General features: G+C 34.5%; 1 protein-coding gene across 1 annotated transcript in view; it reads left to right on the plus strand.

Moving 5' to 3' along the window:
• The window catches only part of JAK2 (Janus kinase 2), a 135,007-nt gene that overhangs the window by 86,306 nt on the left and 30,934 nt on the right, over positions 1-17,767 (plus strand). Inside the window, exons 8-13 of the mRNA XM_059411990.1 lie at positions 640-759; positions 8,944-9,101; positions 11,118-11,229; positions 13,553-13,739; positions 14,461-14,588; positions 16,835-16,969. Of these exons, the coding sequence (XP_059267973.1) occupies positions 640-759; positions 8,944-9,101; positions 11,118-11,229; positions 13,553-13,739; positions 14,461-14,588; positions 16,835-16,969 (840 nt within the window). The remainder of the gene's footprint in view (positions 1-639; positions 760-8,943; positions 9,102-11,117; positions 11,230-13,552; positions 13,740-14,460; positions 14,589-16,834; positions 16,970-17,767) is intronic.

Genomic DNA, 17,767 nt, shown 5'->3' on the forward strand with positions numbered 1-17,767 from the left:
GGAAGTTTTTAGTAGTGTGAAACTATCAAGGTCATATCTATAATTCTTTTCTCGTTGTTCTTAAATGGTTTTTTATTTAGTTTTTTAAATGACAAATATTACTAATGGTTTTCTTATAGTTTTCGAAAAGGCTTGAATTCTAAAAGTGATTTTTAAGGTAGTTTTGCCTCTTTAAAATTTTGCTGTTACTGGTAATGGGCATAATCATAAAATTTAATTGGAAAAAGTTAATTTTAATTGATTTTATGATGATGCATTCATTTTTTTAAGGTCTGTACTCTAAGTTTTAAGTTTGTACATATCTCTGTTGTTCTTAGATTATTAGACATTTACCTTTACCTTTCTTCTTTGGTGATTAAACTTACAGTTTTCTGACAATGGTTCCTATTGACATTGATTGGATTGAAGGGAACTGTAACATAATTAGATTCCTGGTACCTTTAATGCTCTCATTTTTAAGTCAAAGCAAGATATGGTTAAGTCTTAGGGTTGGATTATTGAGGGAGAGAATCCCATTTAGTTACTATCAATACTTTTTTTAGTTTAAAGAATTTGGAATGCATGTTGTTATGTCCTTCTTGTTTTAAAATGGCTCCCTTAGTTTTACCTGTTTTTAATTTCAAATGCTCTTAATTATAGGATTTACAGTTATATTGTGACTTCCCTGATATTATTGATGTTACTATTAAGCAAGCAAGCCAAGAAGGCTCAAATGAAAGTAGAATTGTAACTATACATAAGCAAGATGGTAAAAATCTGGTAAGTTTACTTTATAACCAAATAATGATTATGCTTGTTGTCAGAAAATTTTAATACTAAAGTTATTTTCTCCTAGGAATTCTGATTATAGTTTTAAATATAGCTCTAAACATAAATTATCAGTTTAGTAAGGTATTGGTCACATCTAGCTCTTCTTGTATCGCTACCAATACTATATTCCCAGAGTTTCTTAAACATTAATGTATTTTTCATTCATTTTTATGATTAGCAAGGCAACAGTCATTCCCCCGGAAGCCCCATTACTCTGGATTGTGCTAATTCCCTGTTGTAATGCTCACTCTGGACTATATTCTTTTTCTTTTCTTTTTTTTTTCCAGTAGGGATGTGCATAATTCCACTAATACTGCCTAATTAAGAGAGAAAAATTAAAACAATGCTTTCTGGGATTCACGTAACAGTGTAAACCAATCCCAAGTTAGCCCTACCCAAGCTAAAACACATGATTGGTTCTAAAAGATTAATTTCTTGAGGAATCTCCACACTGTTCTCCAAAGAGGCTGCACCAGCTTGCATTCCCACCAACAGTGTAAGAGGGTTCCCCTTTCTCCACATCCTCTCCCACACATATTGTTTCCTGTCTTGCTAATTTTGGCCATTCTAACTGGTGTAAGGTGATATCTCAATGTGGTTTTAATTTGAATCTCCCTGATGGCTAGTGATGATGAACATTTTTTCATGTGTCTGATAGCCATTTGTATGTCTTTATTGGAGAAGTGTCTGTCCATATCTTCTGCCCATTTTTTGATATGATTGTCTGTTTTGTGTATGTTGAGTTTGAGGAGTTCATTATAGATCCTGGATATCAAACTTTTGTCTGTACTGTCATTTGCAAATATCTTCTCCCATTCCAAGGGTTGCCTCTTTGTTTTCTGACTGTTTCCTTTGCTGTGCAGAAGCTTTTGATTTTGATGAAGTCCCAAAAGTTTATTTTCGCTTTTGTTTCCTTTGCCTTTGGAGACATATCTTGAAAGAAGTTGCTGTGGCTGATATCAAAGAGATGACTGCCTATGTTCTCCTCTAGGATTCTGATGGATTCCTGTCTCACATTGAGGTCTTTTATCCATTTTGAGTTTATCTTTGTGTATGGTGTATTCCTCAAGAAATTAAAAATAGAACTTCCCTATGACCCTGCCATTGCACTCCTGGGTATTTACCCCAAAGATACAGATGTAGTGAAAAGAAGGGCCATCTGTACCCCAATGTTTATAGCAGCAATGGCCACGGTCGCCAAACTGTGGAAAGAACCAAGATGCTCTTCAACAAATGAATGGATAAGGAAGATGTGGTCCATATACACTATGGAGTATTATGCCTCTATCAGAAAGAACGAATAACCCAACTTTTGTAGCAACATGGATGGGACTGGAAGAGATTATGCTGAGTGAAATAAGTCAAGCAGAGAGAGTCAATTATCATATGGTTTCACTTATTTGTGGAGCGTAACAAAAAGCATGGAGGACATGGGGAGTTAGAGAGAAGGGGTTTGGGGTAAATTGGAAGGGGAGGTTAATCATGAGAGACTATGGACTCTGAAAAACAATCTGAGGGGTTTGAAGTGGCGGGGGTGTGGGAGGTCGGGGTACCAGGTGGTGGATATTATAGAGGGCACAGATTGCATGGAGCACTGGGTGTGGTGAAAAAATAATGATGCTGTTATGCTGAAAATAAATAAATGAAAAAAAAAAGAAAAAAAATAAAAGATTAATTATTTCTCTTTCCTTGATTAGCTCTGGAAAACCCACATATTTTTAAATTTTTTTAATGTCAAATACAATGTGATTTTAGTTTCAGATGTACTGCGTCATGATTTGACAATTCTATACTTTGCACAGTGTTTGCCATGATAAATGTAATTAGAAATCCCACTTACTGTAATTGAAAGGGAAGAAGTAAATTCCTTTATAATCTCTTAAACTGGCTTACTTACGTGACTCTTTTTTTCTTTTTAACTCCGATGTTTTTTGACCTCCTGGCTGAAATGTCACATTAATGTTATTTGTTCGTTTAATTTCAGTATTTGTATGCTATCTCTCTATTCTATGGTTATATTTACTAAAATTATAACTAACTTGTAATTCACTTTAGTCAGCATACTTAACTGTTCTTAGGTAAAAATTTGTAAATAGTGTACAACCACTACCTACTAGGCTATGAGCTTCTTCAGTGTAAGGGTCATTTTGGGCTATGCGTTTTTACCCTCTGCACCTTGCATAATACTCTAGGCCCCACTTTAGAAAGAGCTTGATCTGTATTTTATGGATCAGTGGAAGGATGATTAATAACTTTCAACCACAATGTGGAATTAAGAGAAGAAATATTTATTCTGTATATATCAAAACTACACATGTGTATTGTATAAATACACCTAAATACTTATAAGCATACCCTGGAGATATGGTGGATTCATTTCTGGGCCACCACAATAAAACAAATACCACAATAAAGTGAGTCAAATGAATTTTTTTTTTTTTTTTTGGTTTCCTAGTGCATATAAAAGTTATGTCTACACCAAACTGTAGTCTATTAATATGCAGTAGCATTAAATCTGAAAAAAATGTACATGCCTTAATTAAAAATACTTTATTGCTAAGAAATGCTGACCATCATCTGAGCTTTCAGACAGTTATAATATTTTTGCTGATGGAGGATCTTGTCTCAGTGTTAATGGCTGCTAACTGATCAAGGTGCTGTTTGCTAAAGGTTGGGGTAGGCTATGGCAATTACTTAAAATAAGGTAACAATGAAGTTTGCCCAGCTGACTCTTCCATTGACAAGTGATTTCTCTGTAGCATGTAGTGCTGCTTGATAGCTTTTTAATTTAATTTTATTTTTTTCAGTGTCCCAAATTCATTGTTTATGCACCATACCCAGTGCTCCATACAATACGTGCCCTCCATAATACTCACTATCTAGCCCCCTCACCCTCTCCCCTCCAAAACCCTCAGTTTGTTTCTCAGAGTCCACAGTCTCTCATGGTTTGTCTCCCACTCCAGTTTCCCCCAACTCACTTCTCCTCTCCATCTCTCAATGTCTTCCATGTTATTCCTTATGCTCCACAAGTAATTGAAGCTATATGATAATTGACTCTCTCTGCTTGACTTATTTCACTCAGCATAATCTCTTCCAGTCCCATCCATGTTGATACAGAAGTTGGGTATTCATCCTTTCTGATGGAGACATAATACTCCATAGTATATATGGACCACATCTTCCTTATCCATTCATCTGTTGAAGGGCATCTTGGTTCTTTCCACAGTTTGGCAAACTTGGCCATTGCTGCTATGAAAATTGGGGTACAAATGGCCCTTCTTTTCACTTCATCTGTATCTTTTGGGTAAATACCCAGTAGTGCAATTGCAGAGTCATAGGGTAGCTCTATTTTTAATTTTTTAAAGAATCTTCACACTGTTTTCCAAAGTGGCTGCACTAACTTGCATTCCCACCAATAGTATAAGAGGGTTCTAAGCCAGGGTTCCTCTTTCTCCACATCCTTTCCAACACTTGTTTACTGTCTTGTTAATTTTGGCCATTCTAACTGGTGTAAGTTGGTACCAATGTGGTTTTGATTTGAATCTCCCTTATGGATAATGATGATGAACATTTTCTCATGTGTCTGTCAGCCATTTGTATGTCTTCTTTGGAGAAGTGTCTGTTCATGTCGTCTGCCCATTTTTTGACATGATTATCTGTTTTGTGTATGTTGAGTATGAGGAGTTCTTTATAGATCTTGGATATCAGCCCTTTGTCGGTAGTGTCATTTGTGAGTATCTTCTCCCATTCCATGGGTTGCCTCTTTGTTTTGTTGATTGTTTCCTTTGCTGTGCAGAAGCTTTTGATCTTGATGAAGTCCCAAAAGTTCATTTTTGCTTTTGTTTCCTTTGCCTTTGGAGACATATCTTGAAAGAAGTTGCTAAGGCCGACGTCGAAGAGGTTATTGCCTGTGATGTCCTCTAGGATTTTGATAGATTCTTTCCTCACGTTGAGGTCTTTTTGCTTGATAGCTTTTTACCCACAGTAGAATTTCTTTCAAAACTGGAGTCCATCCTCTCAAACCAAGTTGCTGCTCTTTCAACTAAGTTGAGGTAATATTCTAAATCCTTTCTTACTATTTCAATAATCTTCACATTTTCACCACAAGGAGGTTCCATTTAAAAAAAAACAAACACTTTCTTTGCTCATCCATAGGTAGCAGCTCCTTATCCATTGAAGTTATATCAGGAGATTGCAGCCACGTTCAAATTATTTATTTATTTTTAAAAATATTTTATTTATTTATTTGAGAGAGAGGGAGAGAAAGAGAACTAGAGCTCACATATGCAGTCAGGGGTAGGGGAGAAAGAGAGGCAGAGAATGCAAGCAGGCTCCTCACCAAGCACAGAGCCTGATGTGGGGCTCAATCCCAGGACCCATGAGATCATGACCTGAGCTGAAATTACGACTCAGAGGCTCAGCTGATTGAGCCACCCATGTGTCCCACATTTTCAGCTCCACTTTTAATTCTTTTGCTATTTCCACCACTGCTGCAATTATTTCTTCCCCTGAAGTCTTGAACACCTCAAAGTCATCTGTGAAGGTTGGAGTCAACTTCTTCCAAATAGCTCTTCATGTTGATATTTTGACCTCTTCCCTTGAATCACAAATATTCTAACTGTCATCTGGAATGTTGACTCCTTTCTGGAAGGTTTTCACTTGATGGCTCAGATCATACAGAGGAATCACCATCTATGGCAGCAATAGCCTTAAGAAATGTATTTCTTAAATAATAAGACTTGAATACTAAAATGACTCCTTGATCACAGGCTGCTGAATGGATGTTATGTTAGTAGGCATGAAAACATTAGTCTCATTGTTCATCTCCAAGATGTATGAGCAAATGCTATAGGAAAAGTGGCACTGATAGACTTGCTTTTGATGCAGTGTTTCCTCAAACCTTCAGTGTGTGTGTTTGTTTTTAAAAAGGGCAGTATCTGAGAAATGCACTAAATGAATTGCACTGAAACAGGATATGCCTTCATTCTGTAAATGTGGTATTTATAAAAGAGTAAGTATGTCTAGAAGAATTTATTGATACTTATGTGGACATGGGGTAGTAACGTAAGGAACTTCTTTATGGGATGGTATTTGGACCTCTTGGCTATATTTTTAAGTCTACAACATAGAGAGGTTAAGTAACTTTCCAAGTTCACAGTATTAGTTAAGTGATAGGACCTGTATAAAACCAAATGCATGATTTGACAACTTAAGCCCATCACTGTGACAGTGCTGTTTGTTGAGTAGTCCTGAAGTTCCTCAAAGTATTGTATTTACATTTTGTTAGAATCCCTATAAAGATTAATTTGGGAAGAATGTATATTTACCATATTACATTTTCTATTTAAGGGATACATCATATTTCTCTTTGTATCCAAGTATTGTGTTTTCAGTAACCTTTTGTCCTCTAAGATTTTATTTATTTATTTGACAGAGAGAGAGCGAGCGAGCACAAGTAAAGAGCAGCAGGCAGAGGGAGAGGGAGAAACAGGCTCCCCGTGAGCAGGGAGCCCAGTGCGGGGCTTGATCCAGGGGTCCTGGGATCACGACCTGAGCCGAAGGCAGACGCTTAACAAACTGGGAGCCATCTGGGTGTCCTTGTATTTCAGTAACTTGATGGTTTTATTCATATCGATGCATCATGTTTCTTCCTGAGTTTTATTCATGGTATATTATCCTTTTTCTGTCACTTAATAGGATTCAGAACCTTTTCTTAATATATATTTTTCTGACACATTATTGCTAGATATGAGAAATAAATTTTTGCTTATTATTTCCTTTTTCCAGTGTTATATATTAGTTACACTTTAAAAAAAAAAAACATCCTTTTACTCTACTCTGACATTTTTCTTTGTCTTTCTTTTTCTCTTTTAAAAAAATATGGTAAAATACATTTCATGAAATTTAGCATCGCGATTTAGCTCTTCTGCTTCTGGGTATATATCCAAAGGAAACAGAATCACTACCTCAAAGAGATATTTGTACCCCCATGTTCATTGCAGTGCCCTTGGATGTTATCAATTTTTAAATATTTTGGGACAAAAATTGCTATCCTATGTAATATTTCATTTCCTTAATTAGAACCTGAGTTGGAGAAATTTCTCTGTGTTTACAGACCGACTGTTTGTGTCTCTTTATTGTGTATTATCTTTTCATATGCTTTGACTCATTTTCTTTTCTGTTTTTAATTGATCTATAGCTTTTTTCCTCAATATATATATATTGCATATTAATCCTTTGATGTACAGATTTACAGTTCCCCAGTCTTTTAACATTGTTTATGGTATCTTTTTAAGTACCTATTTTTAATTTTTTTTTTTTTAATTTTTTGAGAGAGAGAGAGAAAGAGAAAGCTTGAGCAGGTATGGGGAGGGGCAGAGGGAGAGGGAGAAAACCTTAAGCAGGCTCCATGCCCAGTGCGGAGCCAGACATGGGGCTCAGTCTCACAACCTTGAGGTCATGACCTGAGCCAAAATCCAGAGTTGGGCCCTTAATCAACTGAGCCATCCAGGCATCCCTAGTACCTATTTTTATGGCCTAATTGTGTTAATTCTGTTATAGTTCTGATACATCATACACTCTCTCATTATACTTTTGGGATAAATCTGTATTCTGTGTTCTCATTATGACTAAATATTTGTTCATTGCTGAGGCAAGTAGTAGTATTCTGTAAACACATTTCCATTCTTAACACAGGTTTTTGTTTTTCTGGGGATTATTCATTACTTCAACTTTTTTCCTTCGTATGTATCCTTTCTCTGTATCTCTTTCTGTTTCCAGTGAGCACTCTGAAGTAGCTCACTTCTCAACACATCGTTTTACATAGTGAAACATTATATGACTTCTCTTTCTTTCCTGGAAAAGTCACTTTGAGATCACTGGTTTTGCTCTCTCATCTGGACTGGAAGCTCTTTTGACCTTCACAGCTGTCATCTTTGGGTATCCTACTCTTATCACCCTGGGAGTTATCTTGTCTGTCTTTACTTGGATCCCTGGTTTTCTGAATCTCATATTTGTCTTGTTTTTCCTGCCAGTACCTATTGGTATTTTTGTTGGGATTGTGACAAATTAGAAAATTAATTTAGGGAGGATTTTTACAACTTCATGATGTTGAATTTTCCTACCCAATAACATGGTAAATCTCTATATTCAAATAAAAAGTTACATTTTAACAATAGAGTTTTGAAGTATTTTAAAAATTATTTTGCTCATTTTTTGGTGAAGTTTAATATTAGATATTATCTTTGTATATGTACTGGTATAAATGAGGCTATTTTTTCATTATATAATCTAATTGACTATTTTTTACATATGTGAAAGCTGTTTTTTGTATCCTACTATCTTAAGGAATTAATCTTTGTGTTGTAGTAGTTTTATAATGGTCTTCTTTTGTATTTCCCAAGTATACAATCATATAATCTCCAAATTGAGATTGTTCTACCTCCATGTTTCCAATTTCTATTCTTATATTTCTTTCTGTGGCCTGATTATGTTAATTACTACTATGCAATGCATTAAGTATTGGACTTTCTGTCTTACTCCTGATTTGAGGAGAAGTTGCTTCTTTCATTAAATAAAGTGTTTTTCCATTAAATGTTGCATTTTAGGCTGATTATATGCTCACTTACGTATGTATGATACAATCATAAGATACCTATGTATGATTTGATTTAGACTACATACCTTTGAACTTACGTCATGAATGTTTTAACCTTAGCCATGTATACTTGGTATATAAAAATAAATGCTCATTATTTCTAATTAGTACCAACTTTTGTATCAGACTAGATAGATTTCTCATTGAGATGACTGACATATTTGTCTAATAGGATTATGGGAAATATAGTAAAATTATGGGTGAAAAGTGAACTGGAAATATATAAGCCCATATTTGAGAGGGTCTTAAATATCATACACAAGAACTTACAATTCAGATTGGGTAATTTGGGAGCCACAAAAGACATTTGAGCAATTTAGAAGAAAATTAATTTGGGGAATTAATCTAACAACATGAAGTGAATTTTTTTAGTATATGTGCTGCCGAAGCGAGCACCATGAAGTGAATTTTTAATATGTAACATGCAGTTGACTTTCAAATGGTACTGATTATTTCCTTTTCTTTTCTTTGTTTAGGAAATTGAACTTAGCTCATTAAAAGAAGCTTTGTCCTTTGTGTCATTAATTGATGGCTATTATAGATTAACTGCAGATGCACATCATTACCTCTGTAAAGAAGTAGCACCTCCAATGGTCCTTGAAAATATACAAAGCAACTGTCATGGCCCAATTTTGTGAGTAATACTGACTTTAAAAGTAAATTTTTAAAAAAGTAAATGAGATACTAACAGAATTTTACATAATGAAATGGTACATGTAGGTTTAGGAGTTGAGGAACCAAAATACTATCTTATGTGGCTGAAATTTCTTTTTTTTTTTTAAACAAAAGTTTGCAATTAGATTACATAATAATTAGAATTATTTAGGATATCATTTACTGTCTGTATGCGACTCTCTAATACTTAATTGTAAGTCTGACATTTTGTTGCATTGGTGTGTTTAAGTAATTCGTGGGTGTTAATTTTTTTAAAAAATCCTCCAATTTATACTTCATTAATTTTGAAATACTGTGGAGGAAACACAATGCAAAATTTGATAATTGTTATTATTTTTGGATAATCCAGCTCCCTCTACTGAAAGTTTTGAACACAAGATGTATATGATGTCCCTCTTTCTGAGACTCCTGCTAGGTAGTACTTTCTGCAGTGATGCAAATGAAGATGTTTCATTTCTCTGCTGTATAATGCAGTAGCCACTAGTGTAACTGAGGAAACTGAATTTTAATTTCTTTTATTTATTATTAATTTTTTAAAGTAGGCTCCCTGCTGGGTGAGGCTTAAACTCACAAACCTGAGATCAAGACCTGAGCTGAGGTCAAGAGTCAGATGCTTAACTGACTAAGCCACCCATGTGCCCTGAGGAACTGAATTTTTAAATTTAATAACTATATTTAAATAGCAATGTGCGGCTATTAGCTACCACATGGATCTGCACAGTTATAGACCTTTACTTTAATACCAGATAAAGCCAACTATCATGCATAACATTTGTTTTGCCCAAGTACTAGTTATCTCTCAGCCACTCTGTACTTTAGTGATTGGCACTGGGCTTGAAACACTCAAGCAGAAGTAGTCTGAGTTTGTGAGCTTGTGTCTTGACATTAACCTACCCTTAATTAAATATTTGAAAACATATCCTGACTGATGTTTAAGACTTGATTTTGTCTTCTACCTCTTATCTGCCTAATAAGTATTGTTCTGTCTAAGTTCTATTTAAGTATTATTGTTCTATATAAGTATTATTCTATAACTTAGGTGGTTAGTATTTAAAAACTCCTACCAGGGACGCCTGGGTGGCTCAGTTGGTTAAGAAGCTGCCTTCGGCTCAGGTCATGATCCCAGCGTCCTGGGATTGAGTCCCACATCAGGCTCCTTGCTCGGCAGGGAGCCTGCTTCTCCCTCTGTCTCTGCCTGCCATTCTGTCTGTCTGTGCTCACTCTCTCTCTCTCCCTCTCTCTCTATGACAAATAAATTAAAAAAAAAAAAAATCTAAAAACTCCTACCATTCATTCTTTCATGTGTTATTTATCCATCCATTCAAGCGTTCTTTCATTTATTTATAGAACATTACTGGGTACCTGATATGTGTTTCTGGTTTATGTATGAGAAATACAGTGATGAATGAAACAGATTTTTCTTGCTTTATTATAGATTACATTTGACTTTTATTTCAAGATGTTCAACTTCAACAAAACATATAGCACATTTTGAAAATCAGTAGTTTTTGTCACCTGCCATAGATCTTCTATTATACTTTGGTATTATATTAAATATTAAAATAATCCATATGAATTTTTATTGCTATATCGAAAATTGCTATGTAGAAAAGACACAAGTGTTTTACAATATATTGTTTGCATGGTAGGAGTAAATATGGTTTTTAAAATACTAAATTTTTAATTAGAAGGCAGAAAATTCAAATGAATGAAATGTTCTTAGTGATTTTGTGTGTCTTATAATCCCTTTTATTTGTTTTTAAAATCTGTTGAATTGGTTTGAACTTATTGCAAAATAGCTTGGTGCTTCAGTGTTTTTCCTTTTTCCTTGTAAGATAACTGATAAACATATAAAGTAGAGGAAACTTAAAATTCTCAGACTTTCAGATTTGACTTTTGATCTCTTAGATGACATTTTGGTCTTAATGTCATGGCACTTGCTACATTATCATTCAAGTTATTTCTTTACCTTTAGAATGGATTTTGCCATCAGTAAACTGAAGAAAGCAGGTAATCAGACTGGACTCTACGTACTTCGATGCAGTCCTAAGGATTTTAATAAGTATTTTCTGACTTTTGCTGTTGAGGTTAGTATTTCTCATTAATGGTGACATTTTTCTTTTTTAAATTTTATTTCCCATTCCATTCCCTTCCTCTGGAAAATGTCACATCTTTATTTAGTCTGTGTAATTCCCCCTTCATGTTGATCTACCATTGTTTCTTTTTTTTAATACTCAGAATTACAGCTCTGGATATGATAACTAATATAAAAATGCTTAGTTTCTCTTAGGGATTCTGTATCAATAAATAAGATATAATTTCTAGACTTTTTATAAAAATATAAAGTTATTTTTAATGTCTATATTTGGAATTTATTGATGTTTGAATGTTACTAGTGTGTCATATTTTTTCAAGTCTCTTCAAGTCTCTTTTCACAAAAATGGAGATCTTTACAAAGACACATAGGACTAAAGGCATCAAAAGAAAATTTTGCTTTTACTGATAGTGGTTACAGGATTAGAGTGAAATAGGTCAATGACAAACAGAGCATTTTTTTTTTTAAAGATTTTATTTATTTATTTGACAGAGATCACAAGTAGGCAGAGAGGCAGGCAGAGAGAGAGAGAGAGGAGGAAGCAGGCTCTCCGCGGAGCAGACAGCCCAATGTGGGGCTCGATCCCAGGACCCTGGGATCACGACCTGAGCCGAAGGCAGAGGCTTTAACCCACTGAGCCACCCAGGTGTCCCCAAACAGAGCATTTTTAACTAGTGATTTTCCAGTATTCAGAATAAGGTTCTACATTATATTTGTTTTAAAGATAATACTACAAAAAACCACACTATTAATACAGATAATTTTGGATCTTTTCTAAGATTGTTTATTACCCAAAATATTTAAAAAGGCACTATCGCTTATAACATAGTTTTTGGTATAAATCTTGAGAAACTTTATAGCAGGTTCCAAAATTTATCTTACTTTTCCAAAGTATAGCATGAGGATTTGGTTGTTATTTTAACTTTTAGAAAATGCATTCATATTTAGCATATAGAATAGATTAATTGTCCATAAATACAAAAGGTAGGTTACTCAGTGTGTTTAGCATCGTATAATACTAATAATCTATCCTAATTTCATTGCATCTTTTAATATAACAGTCCATTATATTCAATTATCAATTCTAAATTTTTTTTTATTTTTACTGTATTTGCTTAGGCTAATATGAGGACTGTTATATTAGAGAGTGTATGATATAATCTTGCTTTAAGAAATATATCTTTTGGAAAAAGTAGGAAGATACACCTAAAAAGTATTAAATTGATCACTGTAATTGTTTAATATAGACAATAACAAAGGGTTACAATTAAGAAAGTGCTTTTTTTTTAAGATTTTATTTATTTATTTGTTTGAAACAGAGAGAGTGAGCACATGGGGAGGGACAGAATGAAAGGGAGAAGCAGACTCCCTGTTGAGCAGGGGACCTAGTGTGGGTTTTGATCCCAGGAACCTGAGATCATAACCTGAGTGGAAGGCAGACGCTTAACTGACTGAGCGACCCGGGTTCCCCACCCCAGCAAATACTTTTAGGGTAAAGAGGACTTAAGGTATTTTGCCCTTTTTTTTTTTTTTTTAAATAAATGGTCCCATGGAGGTTGAATATGCTAGTAAGAAACTCAAAAAATAGATGAGGAAGTTCATTGTATAGTACATAAAACAGACATTGAAAAGCTGAAGAATATTAAAATCGCCATATGAGAGGTAGCTGTGTAGATACAGTAGTGGCACAATGAATGGGTAATCACCTCTGCTTGTGAGGTGAGGTCAGGGTCGTTAAGGAGGACCTCACAGAAAAGAAGATACTTGAACTGGCTGTTGAGAAATGTCTAAAAGTCCACTGCTCAGAAGGAGAGGATGTATATTCATAGGTAAAGAGATAGCATGTACATTTATCAAGGCATGAAACAACATGGCATTTGCTTGAAATTTTTGAATTCTCTTAGTAGAGCTGGAACATAGGTTGTATGTCGGCAATGGTAGATGGTGAAGTTGGAGATGGCATCAGAAGCCAGCTCATGGAAGGCTTATGATGTAAAATAGTTTTAGATTTTATCTTGTAAATGACCCAAAACTGTTAAGGATAGTATTATTATTGTTAATTACCATTGCTTTCTTACTTGCTTTTTGAGAAAATCGACCATTAAGCCATTTATTGTAGGGGTACGTAATTATCAGATACCTTTTTGAGGAACCAGGCACTCCTATCACCCTATACCAGTACTACATTAAGATTCAGAGTTCAAATGTCTAAATGTTCTGTTGGCTGTTTTTGTGATAACATTTTTGTCACAATAATTACTGTTTTGACCATTGTAATTTTGCCTTCTGTTTCTTTTATAATTAAACTTACATAGCGAGAAAATGCCATTGAATATAAGCACTGTTTGATTACAAAGAATGAAAATGGAGAATACAACCTCAGTGGGACCAAGAAGAACTTCAGTAACCTTAAAGATCTTTTGAATTGCTACCAGATGGAAACTGTTCGCTCAGACAGTATAATTTTCCAGTTTACTAAATGTTGTCCCCCAAAGTTGAAAGGTAAAATAATTTTCTTGTTAGTTTTAAAATGCTTGTCATGGATTGTGTGTATGGTAGGAGGCATCTTTAGTATATTGCTTTCAAAGGAAATAGAAAAGAAGCTGCTTGAAAAACAGAATTTTGTCTCATTGTCTCATATGAGCATCCTCAGATAGGATTGTTCAGTTTGGTTTAGGTTGTCTAGACATGACCTGAAATGCTATAATGCTGAAATGGCATTTAAGAAATGGTAACTGCATGGTATAAAATCCATCACCTACTTACTGAACTGTGAAAGACTTCACTACCAGATTCTCCTATGTTTTTCTAAGTAAAACCTTTATACTCTTTTAGAATTTTAATTTCTATGCTTTTAAAATAAAGATAGTAAGATTGGAAATCCTTGAAGTAACAGATTTATTAAAAATTATTATTAAATTATTCATGAAAAATTGTATTAGTTGAGGGAATCATTACAATTTTGAAAGTTTGAAATAATTTGTTAAAATATATCAAAGTTCAGTGAGTAAATTTCTAAAATAAATTTCTGTTTATTAAAAACATTAACAAGCTGTTAAGTGTTTTTTATATATAGAACACATTTTATTTTCTTCTTTGGAGCAGTTTATATCCTCAATGTATTTTGGTTATATACATTTTTTTCATTGCTTCTTTTCTTCTGTTTTTTTTTTTTGTTGTTGTTGTTGTTGTTTGTTTTTTGTTTTTTTTTTTTTGGTAACAGATAAATCAAACCTTCTAGTCTTCAGAACCAGTGGCATTTCTGATGTTCCCACATCACCAACATTACAGAGGCACAATAATGTGAACCAAATGGTGTTTCACAAAATCAGAAATGAAGATTTGATGTTTGTAAGTCATTAGGTGCTAATTATTATCTTTTTTGTCCTTTTAAAACAACTGTTTTCTTAACTTCCTATCCCACATTACATTCATGGGACATTTGGAATTATTTCCGTTAAACCTATAAATTCCAAAATTTATTTCAGTTTAAATATTTTTATTTCTTGTGCAATACCAAACTTGTGATACCAAACTTGAGTTAGAAATTAGCTAAACTAATTATTTTAAAATATTTTATTTATTTATTTGACAGAGAGAGAGATCACAAATAGGCAGAGAGACAGACAGAGAGAGAGATGAGGAGAAGCAGGCTCCCTGCTGAGCAGAGAGCCCGATGCGGGTCTCGATCCCAGGCCCCTGGGATCATGACCTGAGCCGAAGGCAGAGGCTTAAACCACTGAGCCACCCAGGCGCCCCTAAACTAATTATTTTAAGAAAGGAATTTTATTCTCTTTTTAAGAATTTAAAAATATTCCTTTGTGAATCTTAATTTAAAAATTAAAAATCTTCATCTACAAAAGACCTGTGTCTTAATTCTCAAGTTCTCAAGAAAGTAAGGGAAATGCAAGGGATTAAAAATAGTTAAGGAACTGAAGACAGAGTGTACTTAGAACTGATGTTTGGGCTTCGGAACATGTTAGGGGGTGGGGATTAGTTTCACTAATCAAGGGAATTAAGATCTAAAAGCAACACAAAGAAGCGCCAAGCCTTAAGACCTACATAAGACCAGGAGTTAAAAGTGAGACCATCTCTGAATAAAGCCAGGACCGTCAAGTAAATACATTCTCATGGATTATGAAAAATTCACCCACTAGAAAAAGAAAAAAAGGAGTGTTGTGTGTTTTAGTTGGGCTCTTAGGGAAAAAGTATCTTCTGAGAATTTGTATCCATAAGCTTTTCAATTTAGATTTCTTTATACCATCTGCATAATCTGAGAAACCCTAAGCCAATAAATTAAAATAAAAGGAAGTATTCTCCTAGTAGTACCCTGTGATGCTTGGAAGAAGCAAATACAAAATCTTTTTGAACGAACTTACTCTTGACCTTTGCCATCCACGATCCCCTCAAATAAACTACTCTAAACATGAGTGTTCAGTCAAAAATTTTAAAACATACATGGAAGTAACTCAGGATTAAGAAAGAGTCAGCAGACCAACAAACATCAAAGTTAGACCTCCAAGAACTTCATATAACAGACTTTTCAGATTGACATAATAAAATACATGTACATGTTTAAAGAAATAAATGGAGTTAAAAACATGGAAAAGAATTAAGACATTATCAAAAAAACCAGAATGATTTGGAGAAAGAAAAGTATAGAAATGAAAAAATACGCTCATTGACATTAAAACAAAACAGACAAGTTAGAAAACAGATTACTCATGATTGAAGGGAGAATTAGTGAATTACAAAATAGACCTGAAAATTATTCAGTTAACAGCAGATAGGGAGGAAGAAATGGAAATTATGAAATAGAGCTTCAGGGACACGGAGAGGGAAAATGAGAAAGACCAACTGATGTCTGAGTCCCATAAAGAAACAGTAGATAGAATTATACAGAATTATAAAGATAGGGATCCCCATGTGTGTGACAGCAAACAAAGAGTTGCTACATGACTTAATGTCACAAAACTAGTAACAGTAGATCTTCAGTTTGAACAGGGGTGGCCCTACTTTAGCGCTCAGGCTTTCAACAATAGTTTTGTAAGGACATGCAAGAAGTTCTAGTAATAGTAGTAATGACCAACCCTTATCGAGCATTTACTATATGTCATGGACTGTACTCAGTGCTTTCATGTGTTCATTCATTTATTGTTCATAATAACACTATGGAAAAACGATTCTTCCCATTCCTCAGAGGAGGAGACCGGGATAGCTGCATCCCAGAGATACATTAGCCTGTCCGAGGTCACACAGCTAGGAAGTGGTGATGAGGAACAATCCACCTTCTGCCTCCATAGACCATTCTGTACTGCCTTCTCTGTTACGAGAGGCAGACAGAAATATTTGTATGTAAGTAAGTGTAGGTAAACACTGACACTGTGAAAATAAAGTGATAATAATAGCTAATTTCAGGGGGTTTAAGAACATTGTAGAACCAAAATGTACTTTATTCATTTAATCCTCCTGTTCTTTTATTACAGAATACAATTAATATTTGCTCATGGATTTTTAAAAACTCTTGTCATTAAACATGTTTCCTAATTCCTATATCTTACTTCATTCTTTTTTTGGCCCCCTTTTTTCTTTTGAAGAATGAAAGCCTTGGCCAAGGCACTTTTACAAAAATTTTTAAAGGTATAAGGAGAGAAGTAGGAGATTATGGTCAACTACATGAAACAGAAGTTCTTTTAAAAGTTCTGGATAAAGCTCACAGAAACTATTCCGAGGTATGTATACTCTTTGTGTAGCTTGTGTAGTTTCTGATATTTAAACATACGCTCTCATATTGACAGAACACATTCATGCATGGATCTCTTCAAAAGTGTAATTTTTGAAATTATATTATTTTAAGGACCTTTCTGAGGATGCTTTTTTAAGATTATATTTATTTGTCAGAGAGTGAGTGAGCACAAGTGGGAGAGCAGCAGGCAGAGGGAGAAGCAGGCTCCCCACTGAGCAGGGAGCCCCATGCGATGTGAGGCTCAATCCCAGGACCCTGGGATCATGACCTGAGCTGAAGGCAGAAGCTTAACTGACTGAGCCACCAAGGCTTCCCTAAGAATTTTTTTGATAATAACTTATTTCCAAATTAATTACTCTTAACATTGTATTATGGGTATTAGTACATCTCTGCATGTATTAAGGCAGGAGCTTTCAAACTTGGCTCTCCAATGTTTTATGGGTCCCATAGTTTTCCTTCACAGCTTATTTTTTAAAAATTTTGACAGGCACTGTACTAAGGGACACTCTAGATGAAATATTGATGGCTCTGGACATCATCCAGAGATGCTAGCCAGCAGCAAGCCAGTCGTTAGTTGCCAGGATCCTTAAAATAGCAGGGCATCAAAAACATGACATACAAACACTTAAGACACTTAAAATGTCTTAAATGATATTAGTGGAAGGTGACATGAAACATCTGAGTGAGTGTTTTTCTAATCCAGAATACCACAGTGTTGGTGATTTCGATCTTCCTCAACTGTCCCAGAAGTTCTAGTCAAAGGTTGGTTGAATTAGAGTGATAG

This window comes from Mustela nigripes, chromosome 9, assembly GCF_022355385.1.
Source record: "Mustela nigripes isolate SB6536 chromosome 9, MUSNIG.SB6536, whole genome shotgun sequence".
Taxonomy (NCBI): Eukaryota; Metazoa; Chordata; class Mammalia; order Carnivora; family Mustelidae; genus Mustela; species Mustela nigripes.